Source organism: Anguilla rostrata, chromosome 11, assembly GCF_018555375.3.
Source record: "Anguilla rostrata isolate EN2019 chromosome 11, ASM1855537v3, whole genome shotgun sequence".
Taxonomy (NCBI): domain Eukaryota; kingdom Metazoa; phylum Chordata; class Actinopteri; order Anguilliformes; family Anguillidae; genus Anguilla; species Anguilla rostrata.
Window position 1 is genome coordinate 26,831,047 of NC_057943.1, and position 12,571 is coordinate 26,843,617.

General features: G+C 51.0%; 1 protein-coding gene across 6 annotated transcripts in view; it reads right to left on the reverse strand.

The window, feature by feature from the left end:
- tns2a (tensin 2a) overlaps nt 1–12,571 on the reverse strand; it is a 48,512-nt gene that overhangs the window by 1,763 nt on the left and 34,178 nt on the right. For 2 of the 6 annotated variants that reach the window (XM_064299084.1, XM_064299089.1), the window contains exons 16-27: nt 12,047–12,112; nt 11,714–11,899; nt 10,204–11,466; nt 8,087–8,234; nt 5,994–7,186; nt 5,359–5,490; nt 4,552–4,647; nt 3,464–3,541; nt 2,415–2,492; nt 2,151–2,319; nt 1,403–1,471; nt 470–499 (exon numbers count right to left, since the gene is read on the reverse strand). In XM_064299084.1, coding sequence (XP_064155154.1) covers nt 470–499; nt 1,403–1,471; nt 2,151–2,319; nt 2,415–2,492; nt 3,464–3,541; nt 4,552–4,647; nt 5,359–5,490; nt 5,994–7,186; nt 8,087–8,234; nt 10,204–11,466; nt 11,714–11,899; nt 12,047–12,112 — 3,508 coding nt within the window. The remainder of the gene's footprint in view (nt 1–469; nt 500–1,402; nt 1,472–2,150; nt 2,320–2,414; nt 2,493–3,463; nt 3,542–4,551; nt 4,648–5,358; nt 5,491–5,993; nt 7,187–8,086; nt 8,235–10,203; nt 11,467–11,713; nt 11,900–12,046; nt 12,113–12,571) is intronic. The other 4 variants (XM_064299090.1, XM_064299088.1, XM_064299086.1 and 1 more) reach the window with 4 other exon arrangements.

Below are 12,571 nucleotides of genomic sequence, written 5' to 3' on the forward strand. Positions count from 1 at the left end.
GCGAGGAAAAGGGAGGAAAGCAGGTGAGGAAGAGGAAAAACGGAATAAAAGAGTAGAAGTAGGAAGGGGAAGCAAAGAGTAAGGAGGGAAGGGGGAGTAGAAAGCAGTTTGGAATGATAAAAAAAACAGTAAAACATTAACCTCTCACTAATAACACAAATGGAAAACAAAACAGTATGTTGTTTGGCCTCCTCAACTGAAGGGAGATGGTAGGGACACTTGACTGTGAAGAGGAGAACAGCTTTTGAACGAGTTTCATGGAATATCAGTCAAGAGGAGGGTGAGCTGAAATGGTTGCCTAAAAGCCATCATTAACAAAGCAAAACAATCTGCGCGGCATATTTCATTAATATGTACGCAGAATCGGCCAAAAGCGGGTAACTAACTGCCGTGCGTTTTATTTTTCTGGGTCTACATTCACTTCTGTAGCAATCACACACACACACACACACACAGGCTGAGCACTTACTTGGATGTCGTGCTGTCAGAGTTAGTCCACCTAAAGCACAGAAAACAAAGACCGGACTCAGACAGACACACACACAGACAGACAGCATAGCGCAGAAGGGCAGAGGTATGAGTTCTGACCCATCCCTGTGACATCGCAGCCACGCCCACACCCATTCACACAAATACGCACAGGCCACACCTGCATGCCTGCCAATGAGAGAGCTGGACGGATTTAGCCATGGGTTAATACAGCCACACCTGTACAGGGCACTCTGTGGGGCACTTCTACCCTCAAGCTAACACTTAAATAATGTGTCGACTTTAATCTGTCAAAAATAAATGTTACTGTTGGACATGGATGGAGAATATGAGACGGGTGAGTGAGGCACCAGGCAACTGACTGGAGACACACGATTGGCTGGAGTTACCAATGTGATATGTAATCAACCAATAAATCGTGAGAACCAATAAAAGGACTTTGTGTTCCACTAAAAGACAGTAGAAGCCTTTCAGGACCCTCCAGTAAACAGAAAATGCTAGCTGTGCTCAACTAGCTCTGGATTCATCTCACTCACCATGGCCTAAGATATTATACTGTACACCACTTAAGACAGAAAAATGCTGGTCATATGTGCCATTCTGTAAATACTCTGAAATAAAGACTGGTTGTAGAGAAATTCATATTAGAAATATTAAGAGAAGCAGAACATGGTTTTTTTTTGTTATTAAATTGATACATGAATAATATGCCGCCATGCAAGCTGCTGCATTCGATGGTTTGATGAAAAGGCTCAAGCACGAAAATGCTGACTGATCATTTCTCATATGAATAAAAGGACCAGTAATTCATAACTGGACCAGGTTTGGTGTTGAGGTTATGTTTCGTCTTGTGTGGGGACCAGGTTGGGTGTTGGGTTGGGCTTTGGTGTGCGGTGCTAGATTGCACGCCCACCTCCTGTCCTGGGGGTCCACACTGCTAAAGGTCACACTGCTGACTGGATAGTGTCTCCTGAAGAACACTCTAGAGACGAAGAGAGTGAGGGAGAGAGACGAGAAGAAAGAGGGAGAGACGAGGAGATAAACCTGAATCAACCTGGTCGTTTCAAAGCACCGCCCATTAAAATTCACTGGGGGCTTGTTTAAGTGTGGTATTAAACGCACTGGGTGTGCGTTTAGAGTGTGGTATTAAATGCACTGGGTGTGTGTTTAGAGTGTGGTATTAAATGCACTGGGTGTGTGTTTAGAGTGTGGTATTGAATGCACTGGGTGTGTGTTTATAGTGTGGTATTAAATGCACTGGGTGTGTGTTTAGAGTGTGGTATTAAACACACTGGGTGTGCGTTTAGAGTGTGGTATTAAATGCACTGGGTGTGTGTTTATAGTGTGGTATTAAACACTGGGTGTGTGTTTAGAGTGTGGTATTAAACACACTGGGTGTGTGTTTATAGTGTGGTATTAAACGCACTGGGGTGTGTTTAGAGTGTGGTATTAAACGCACTGGGGTGTGTTTAGAGTGTGGTATTAAACACACTGGGTGTGTGTTTAGAGTGTGGTATTAAACACACTGGGTGTGTGTTTAGAGTGTGGTATTAAACACGGTGGGGGTGTATTTAGAGTGTGGTATTAGACGCACTGGGGGCGTGTTTAGAGTGTGGTATTAAACACGGTGGGGGCGTGTCTGGCTGGCATGGGTGCGGTACCTGTGCTGGCTGTCGGTGAGCGTGATGCCCTGGGCAGACACCTTGAAGTGCACCACCGTGGCGGGGTGACGGGGGGACCGGGACAGGGTGGCGCTGGTTGCCTTGGCGATGGCCTGGGGCCCTGTCAGTGACTCCGTCTCCACTGAGTTCAGGTACAGCACGTTGCAGGCTGAGGGGCGGGGGAAGGGGGGTGAGGGGCAGGTTACTAAAGCAGCTGTACTAAAACAGCAGAGTCTGTCTCAGTCACATGCGACACCTCCTCACCTGCTCCTTGCTTCAGGAGGTCTGCAGCAGTGCTCAGGTTACTCCCCGTCTGCACCTCCTGGATCTCCCCAACCAGGTCTGCAAAACCAGGACACTGCTACTTCAGCACACTTACATAAACACACACACACATAAATACGCACGCACGCATGCACACGTACACACACGCAGAACACAAACACACAAGCACACACAGAAATGCATGCACAAACACACACAGATTCACGGAAACACAAGTCCAAACACACACACACTCACACAGACACACAGAAATACATGTCCAAATGCTACACCCGTGTGTTATTAACTCTCTTGCCCTCTAGTGGTACAACACTGGAAACATCCCGAAGTCACCAAGGCAGTAAAGGTTCGTTATGGTGAAACACCTCATCAATTCAGTAAGTAAATAAATTATCAGAACTTTTTTATGTATACAGTTGAATGCCATCAAAAATTTGTGCAGATCTTTTCGTGCACAGTACATTTGAATTGTGCTGATTAAAAAAAGATTTTTCAAGTTCTGTCAGTAGAACGAGGGGGCAGGGGTGTAAATGCAAAATGTAAATTCTGCACAAATCTTAGAAAGTATTTAGAGGGAGCTTTTTTTTAAATATGCATTCTAAGAATAAGGTTTTGATGTGATTAGGACAATACTGTGTCTAAGGCAGAGATCATGTAAATAAATATTTTGTCTCGTACTGTACAAGGCTGCTGCAGGAAGTTGCATCACTGTTTTCTGTTTTAAAGTTTCTCACCAGTATAACGATCTGAAGCAGTTTTTTTGCAAAAAATAAAAAAAGAAAATTTGTCAACGTGTGGAGCATTGGCAGGTCATGTAGCAGAGGTGTGTACAAGTCCAGGCTAGATGCAGTGCTGGACGATCTCTAGTGTAGAGGTAAATGGCGAGTTTAGATGTGCTGAATGGCCTGTTCTCATAATCTTACTGTATGTTGCAATGGCCTTATCACAGCCCTTCTAGACTCTCAGCCGTTGGGCTAGTGTCTGACAGACGGCTGTTTCCAGCTAACGGCTGCAGGCCCGGGCCTTACCTTTCTCAGGGATGCGCAGAGCACAGGGCAGGGAGATGGGGGTGATGGAGTGCTGGTACACCAGGGCCGACAAGCTCCCTGCCAATCACAATGACAGACAGTCAGAAAACCACCTCTCCGGCCCGCCCCTTTAAGTACCTTGAAAGGCAGCGGCTGAAAGTCGTTTGGGTCACGAATCACCACCTCATCACCGAACACAGCAATGGAGTGGACCACAACGGACCACAAAACTGGTCCTTCCGACGATTCGTGTTCGCATGTCCCCTTTGAGCTATTTGCACGAGGACATGGATGTGCATGGATGTTCGAATAAACTAAACAACCAAGTATATTCTGCGAGAGAGTCAAATACTCCTCACGCTGGAAGATCAGCGCGGCGTACACCAGGCTGCTCGGCTAACGCTCTTAGAAGTCCGCCGGCGCCCTGTAATGAACAAAGGCTTCCGTGAGCCGAGCGCAGCGGATGCTAACCGCTAACCGCGTTAGGCGGCCGCGCGCTTTCAGTCACGCTCAAAGGCAGCGAGGCGCTAATGAAACCCACACAGCTGTGCTCCGCGCCTCCCCCAGCGCTGCTCCAGACTGCGCTGAAAATCGAGTTCAAAATAAAGTGGCAAGACTAATAGCCTCCCCAGACAACACATTTTAAAACAGACAGTTTAGCTGTTGACGTGTCTTGGTAACCAGACAGGACACTCACAACCACGGATAAGGAGGGGGGAAAGGGACAGGGGGAGGGATTTGGAGGAATGAAGTGTTTGGGGAAAAAAATTCTGACGCGCGAGTCTTTTTGTCGAGGCGTTGTGAGGTGTCCCGGACTCCACATCGTTTGTCTTCCGCCCTGCCACACCACACGGGATAAAACGGCCGACTGTCGTCCCCGACGCTCACTGACGTTCCCGACACCCCACGTCTGTCGGACCGGGCCATTATGGGGCTAGAACCATGTAGTCTGGGGAGGCCATACAACCTTGCATCCACAGGCCTCCTCTCTTCCCTTCTCTGCGTGTCTGAGTGACCCCGCCCCCAAGCCGGCCCCGCCTCCAAGTTGGCCCCGCCCCCACGGTCACAGCCGCCCGCCTTCAGCTCACCGAAATACGGCTCGTTCTGGCAGCCCTTGATTTTCACCCCCCGTGGTCCTGTCTCGATCAGGAAGTGGCGCACCAGCTGCTCTAGGGGGTCCCCTGCTGGACGGGAAGGACAAAGTCAGGCACAGCAGAATCACCCAAAACCTCCAGGAGTCCTGGCCCTGCTCCCTACACCTCCACATCTCCCAGGAGCCTCCTGTAACCCCCGATTAAACCTTTTCATAAACCTTCTCCTCTATGAAGTCCTGGCCTCCACAGGCTGCTAAGCATGCTAGCATTTGCAGACTCATGAATAGCATCTAGCGCCAAAAGAAACTACATTTCTACATTTGTACACCATCTGCACTTTATTTGATTGGTTATATTTAACCAAATACGTGCAGCTGTTTTCTCATTTGCTGAGGTGTGTTCTGGGTCTGAACGTACCCTGTATCCTGACTAAGAAACCTTACCTGCTAAAATGCCAAAGCAAGAATTGTAAAACAAACTACAAATTACCTCTCAAAAACAGTCCATATTTGTTAACTCCAGGGAGAACATTTGGCCATAATGATGCTTGTGTCATAGAATTATAACAAGCACTGTGTATTGTGAGTATGTTTATACTGATGCACCTTATTTTTTGTACCTTATTCTCAGTGTTTGATTGTTGGGTAATGCACTGTAAGCAATCAGCCATACAGGCTAGGTCTGGATTATAGTGCTCATTAAATGAATGAATGAATGACTGACTGACTGACTGACTGACTGACTGACTGACTGACTGACTGACTGACTGACTGACTGAATGAATGAGGAAGAGCTGTGGACCTTTGCTGCTGTGATTGCTGACGTTGGGTGGGGGCGTGGCCACCTTCAGTGCCAGGCCATAGGCCCCCTGGAAGGAGTTGCTGTCCCGAATCAGGAAGGTTCCAGGCTCCTCCCCCTTCAGCACAGCGATCGCTATGGAGACAGCATGGGGTGGTGGAAGGAGCAGGTTAACAGATTTTGCTTATGCTCAGCCAATTCAATGACTTTTCATGATTAAATTCCTAAACCAAAAAAAAAAATACAGCAATCTAAAAAAGAGTCAAAGCACTACAAACTACCTCCGTCAGAACTATCTCCATATTTTCAAGAAACGTAACACTTATTTTATTTTCATAAATTTAAGGACTTTCAAAGAACCCTGTATTTCATAAAAAGGACTTGAGAGGGTGTGTCAAGGTTGGCCTATCAGAGAGGGCTGGAGTAGGTGTGTCAAGCTAGCCTATCACAGTGAGGGCTGGAGCAGGTGTGACAACACTGGCCTATCAGAGAGAGGGCTGGAGTAGGTGTGTCAATACTGGCCTATCACAGTGAGGGTTGAAGCAGGTGTGACAACACTGGCGTTTCACAGAGAGGGCTCGAGCAGGTGTGACAACACTGGCCTATCACAGAGAGGCTGGGGTAGCTGGGGTGTTTACCTTGGTCTCTGGAGATGCCGGGCTTGTACCAGAACCGCGAGCTGTCCTGGACGAACTTAACGCTGACCCGGCTGTGCGGCGTCTCCTCGCGGGAGCCCACAGGGGGCGCTGCCTCCCCCACGGACGGGGAGAAGGTGACGTGGTGAGGGGCGGATGAAGGGGGCTGTGGGTACTGGGCCCCCGCGGGGGTCCTGAGGGTGGAGCCCCGCCCGTTGGGCGAGCCGGGCAGGGCGGACTGGCGGCGTTTCTCGGGGAGCGGGGGCTGGGGAGGGGGGATGGTGACGGACGTGTAACCAGAGTAGGATACCGGCGGGGTGCTGGCGGGGTAGTAACAGCCAGAGACGGGGAAGGTGGGGGTGCAGTAGCCCTCGGCAGTGGGAGACGGGGTTTTGGGGGAGCAGCCGTCCCCCCCGAGCATGAGCTTCCGGCCCAGGGTGGCGAAGCCGGGCACCGGGCCCTCTGAGGGGGGCCAGTACTCCGGGCTGCCAGCAGGGGGCTGCGGGGAGGAGGGGCCCGAGCTGGGGGTGGAGCTGGGGGCGGAGTTTGGTTTGGGGGAGCCAGGGGTGCCGTCCTTGGGGGGGAACCCGCCGTTCAGCTGCACGGGTGCCGGTACAGGACCCGAAGAACATGGCGTGGCATTTTGTGGTGTTGTCTGGGCAACGGCAGGCATCTCTATGGGCAGGCTGCTCCCCTCTACAGAGGGCTGATGGTTCTGGGGCTCCATCTGGGTGGGGACGGCGTGTGAATCGGGGGTGTCTGGGGCGGACTGGGCTGGGACAGGACTGGACTGCTGGTCTTGTGAGGGGCACTGGGTAGGACTGTGTGGAGCGTGGGTAGGGCTGTGTGGAAAATGGGCGGGGCTTTGTGCAGCATGGGCAGGGCTGAGGGGCTGCTGGGTGGGGCTCATTGGAGAATGGGCGGGGCTTTGTGGAGCGTGGGTGACACTGTGTTGAGAATGGGTGGGGCTCTGTGGAGTTTGGGCGGGGCTGAGGGGCTGCTGGGTAGGGCTGTGCGGAGCATGGGTGGGGCTCTGTGGAGCTTGGGTGGGGCTGAGGGGCTGCTGGCCTGGGCTATGAGGAACATGGGCGGGGCTTTGTGGAGCCTGGGCGGGGCTGAGGGCCCTCTGGGGAGATGCTGGGGTGGGGACACTGCTGACCGCCGACACATGCAGCTCTGCATCTGCTGGACTAGGACTAAAACACAGAGACTCATCAGGAACAACTGGGTCAAACACACCTTTCAGTTCCCACAGACAGGTGGAGACATCCACACACATTTATTCATTACTCTGGTGCCACTATGGCACATAAAAACACAAGAAAATAAACTAAACTAAAGTAAATTTATCAATATTTAGTGCAAAGCTGAACAGACAGATATAAGATGAACAATAGAAAAGAACAGAGACCAGGGTCTCTGGTCTATCATTCCAAATAAACAAGTAATTTACCACAGCAACTGCAGGGAGAATTCCAGTACTTTTGTATGCCAATCCTAGCTGTTATTAAAGCTGGCCAACTACATTTTACTGTCTCACGGTCTACCACCAGAGCATGTAATCCTAAGTATTTATTTACCAACTGCTTGTGACACAATCACTGTCTAGCCAGTTGCATAACCAAATATTGTTGGCACTGATGCACAGTCCAGCCACAGAAAGTCCACAGAAATACCATGAAAAATTGAATCTACATTGATAGGTCCTGAGATTATTATACTGTAGCTATAGGCACTGTTTCAATAGCTCAAGTAATGGCACAAATCTAGAAAATGTCAAGCATAAAATACCCAGCTTCCCAACTAATGTTAGTGTGGTCATCTGACCAGTTGATGTGTTGTCGTCAAAATGTTGTTTCTTAACCACCAGATGTCCCTGCTGATGTTTCGTTTTGAGTATTACATTCAATTTGAGTGTTTATATATTTCATGTAAACAAATACATGTTTATATGTTTTATCAACTGTGTTTAGTCGCAGTGGCATGAGAATTCAGTCCTGGCACGCCATCAAGGCCTGACATATCAGTGGAAAATGCTGGAGAAAGATTAAACAGACGGACGAAAGAGAGGAACAGAGAGCGACAGGGAGAGCTACCTTTCCTGGGTTCGCAAAGGGCTGCTGGTATGCACCGGGGTGGGCGGCCCCGAGAGGTCAGAGTTCACAGAGGACATGACAGGCGCCTCTCTGTGCGCTCTCCTCAAGGAACTCTGGGAGCTGTGGTCCCGCCAAGACAAACTGTCCCCTGGGGGGGTTGGTCAAGAAAGAAACAGAGAAAAGGAGTTAGACCCATTCTAAAGGCCCACAGCTAGGGCCTTCAAGCTATATAGAAAGAGATCAAGAGCCAGCTGTTAGCACACTCTTACTGTGGATGATACATTCACAGCAGCCCTACCTATTGTGCGTGCAAGCCCTGTGAACTATGACCCATGAACAGGGTCACCCGTTTGTCTCCTAACCTTGTATTTCAACGGCTATTTCCAGGGAGCCCCATAGACACCCCAACACCACACTCAAGTGCTTATTCGTACAACTGATTTTTTAATTGAGACATTGATAGTTGATACAATATGGGGAGAGTCAGGAAGGAAAGCGAACACGGATGGAAGTTTAAATGCTACAAAAGCTTGTCTTTGGGCCAAAGTATCCTCATTCCTGATCATAGAGAGCCACAGCCTGGCTTTCGTCGTTACTCAGAACTTGAGTAGCACAGCAATTGATCAATTAAAGCAGTTGATCACACAGTTAACTCTGTTCACATGGTTTCTTGGGTCTGAACTGAATCAGTTACTGATCTTAAAGGAAAAAAAGCAGAATCTGCCTCTCTAGGAACAGGATTTAGTATCACTGCAGTAAAATGAAAAATGCATCCATATAAAGTAGGGGTGTGTGCAATCTCATCTGAAAAGAGCTGGTGTGACAGTAGGCTTTTGATTTAGCTCTCACTAAGACACCTGATTCTACTTAAGTCTTTATTGAAGACCGTGATTAGACAATTTGTTGACTTATAATATTTTTTATAATATTTGTTTATTTACCTTTTTTGTGCAAGTTAAATAACATATAACAGCTCTCATTTTTAATGTAGGCATGTCCTACCACTTCTAACAAACCTATCATGCCCCAGTACAGCATTTAAAAATACTGCAGCGTGTCCACGGTAGTGACCAAAACCGAATTTAACCCGAGTCTCGCATGCAAACATCGCTGTCAATCATCACCTGTGCTTAATTCATGGCAATTACTTAATCGACTTGGATTATCGAAGTGGTGCAAATGGGATAATGGTGTGAGAAAGGGTTTGACAAAGAGGCTATCGCAACCCCTAGCTGACGGAGGACTGAAGTACAATGCGAGAAAACTATGAGAGACAAACTGGTGGCCCCACCTATGAACTATGACCTCATCTGTGCTTGTAATTTCTGTTACGTCCATTACACAGCATTGCTGGCCTTTAGCAGATGCTCTTATCCAGACTTAGAATGCAAACACAGGCACAAAGATCAGGGGTCAAAGTGCAGTAGGTCCTTAGAGGGGGGAAGTACAGGCCCAAGAGAGGCAGCAAGAGCAACAAGTGCAGACTCCATTAACATACCTACCCTATGCATCAGCTAGCTACACCAACAATACCTGAACATTAAATTTGTAGCAAACAACTAGAACAAAACTACCCTACTGAACATTAAATTTGGATACAAACTAGAACAAAACTACCCTATTAAACATTAAACTAAGTTATACAAATAAGAACAAAACCACCCTATGAACATTGCATTAAAAAAACTAGAATTGGGATTGGCTTTTATGATAATTTACTGAACAAAAACTAGGACTGATAGGTCTTTAATGTTTTTAAAGGGGCAGTTCACCCAAAAATGAAATGAAGGTATGTTTCAAAAAAGCTTTTTGGATGTTCATGAGTAACCGCGAGAATCTATTTGCAAAGAGACGTTGCTTTTCAATTTTTTTAATGTAAATGTTTGGCAATTTGAGGTCACACGAAGATGGACCCATGAGGTGCGTTTTATCAGGGTGAACTGCAGCAAACATTTAAACAACTTGTCACATTTCAGCAAAGCCGCCTGGATGGACAGATATTACTTTGGTGGAAAAATACCTTAATTTCACTTTTGGGTTTAGTGCCCCTTTAACTTCAGCACTTCTCTACCAGAGAGAGGCTCCAGGGGGTGACTCCTGGGGAGGGGGGGGCTCACCTGCGTGCTGGTCGGGGGGGTACGGCTGGGGCTGGGGGTGGGAGTGGGGCTGCACGTCGGGCCCCTGGCTGCAGGCCGGGGGGGGCAGCGGCGAGGTGGACTCAGACTGGTACCCAGAGCCGTAGCCGCGGCTCTCCGAGGGGGAGGGCTGGTAGGGGGAGCAGGGGCAGGCCTGCCGGGGGGTCTGGTAGCCGCTGCTGCTGCTGCTGTACTTCAGGTCTGGGTGCGAGTGGGCGTGGCCGTGCGAGCGGGAGGGCTCGGGGTAGGCGGGGTGGCCGGAGGGCAGGGGGTCGAAGGTGAAGGCCGGGAGGTCGTGGGGCTCGGGGGAGTGGCGGGGGCCGCCGTACGCCCTCCGGTGCCAGAACTCCATCTCCCGCTCGCGCTCCCACTGAAGCTCCGCCTCCCTGTCCCTGTCCCATTGCAGGGACACGTCCCGGCCCCGCCTCTCCCAGTGCAGCCCCTCCCCCCGCTCCAGCCGCAGGGCGTGGAAGGCGTCCTCCCGCCGGCAGCAGCAGTCCCGGCACGGGCAGCCAGGGGGCGCCACGCCGTCCAGCAGCAGCATCTGGCGGTAGGAGGGGCTGGAGGGCTGAGGGTGGTGGGGGTGGCCATGGGAGGGGTGGAGGTAGGGCGGGTACTCCTCCCCTCTGCAGAGCATCCTGCTGTGGGCGGGGCCGGGCATGTCCGAGGCGGGGTAGGGGTACTGGTGGCGGGACGGGTAGTGGGGGACGGGCTGCTGCCGTTCCCACAGGAGGTCGGGCGGGGGCAGGGCCGCGTGGGCGTGGCAGAGCTCCAGGTGGGGCGGGGCAGGGGCGGGGCAGTAGCCGTTGGGCACCAGGAAGGCCCGGTCGCAGGCGGGCTCAACGCAGCGCTGGGAGCGGTGGCCGACGCGGCAGGAGCAGGAGCGGTCCAGGCGCAGCGTCCCCCCGCCCCCCGGGGGCGTGGCCTCGCCGTCGTCCAGTATGGCCGTCTCCCGCTCCCGGCCCTCGCCCTGCCTCCCGCCCTCGATCCCGCCCAGCAGCCGGTTCAGCTCCTCCCTCTCCTGCCGGGTGGGCGGCGGGGGGCGGGGCGGGTCCTCCAGGCGCTCGGTGGGGGCGGAGGAATGGCCCGAGTCCGAGCTGACGGACAGCAGCTGGCCCTGCTTCTCCTCGCCGCATATTCCCGGGCTCCCATTGGTGGAGGCCAGCGACCCCGACCCCGCCGCCCTGCGCTTCTTCACCTGCGCGTACAGACTGCCGTCCACCGGGCCACGAGTGTGAGCGATGTCTGTGAAGGAGAGAGAGGCATTCACAGATTAGGACACATTTAGGACACATTACTCCAGCAAATTACCTCTAATTATCAAAGACTTCTATTCCCAAACAAATGAGGGGAAAAAAGGAGAGCAAAAGCCATAAGGAGAGAATTACAGCTTTTTCCTGTCATGCAAGCAAATACGACAATTAGTGAACTGCTGCTGGTGTGTGGAGCTAATTGGCTAATTGGTAATGGGGGGGACGGACATGAACCCCACCCTTTTGATGCCTGCTCATGCGTCTGGATGCCGAACCTGAAGCGAGACTGCTCCTGTCACCACGGTTACCTTCCAGGCTGTCCTGGTTCCGCGTGTTGAAGTTCTCGTAGGAGTCCCAGCGCACCACGGGGTCTGCTGTGTTGTAGTCCACTGTGACTGCAGGGTCATTCCGCTGGTACTCTCTCCCTGAGACACACACACACACACACACACACACACACACACACACAGTCACTGGAATGTCAACACATAGCTGGAATGGATAATACGCCTCCACACACTAGCCAGCATCAACAAGAGACTCTGAGAACAGCCTGATGAACAGATCAGCACCTTTTATTTTCTCTGGTCCCGAGGAGAAGACGAACTCCACCGTGGCGTCGGAGGGGAACCTCTCATCTGGAGAGAGGAAGGAGAGTTAGCGCACCCAGCTTTAATAAACCCGCCCCTTTCCACCCAGACAGAAGGTAAAAACCACACTCACTCTCACCTTTTCCTGCTGCCTGCTTCCACTAATGAACATCCAGCACAGATGCAGTTGTACTTTCACTACCAGTTAAGAGCTGCATTATTGCACTTTGACAGCAGTGTTTGCCTGAGTATCCACAGTAAAGCTGAGAACCTCAAACCTGACACTCTGCAGTAAGCTACCAGGTCTTCCCCCAGTAAACCCCACTCTCATCTCCTCTTTCTAGTACTTCTACCCTAATCCCTCTCTCCCCTCTGCCTCTCCACTCCTCCCTCACTTCCCTGTGCCTCTTCTTTCCTCCCTCCTTTCTTCCCCTTCTCCTTATCTTGTACGTCTTTCCTATCTCTCCACACCGCTACCTCTCCCCTCCTCCCCCTCCTCCCTCTCTC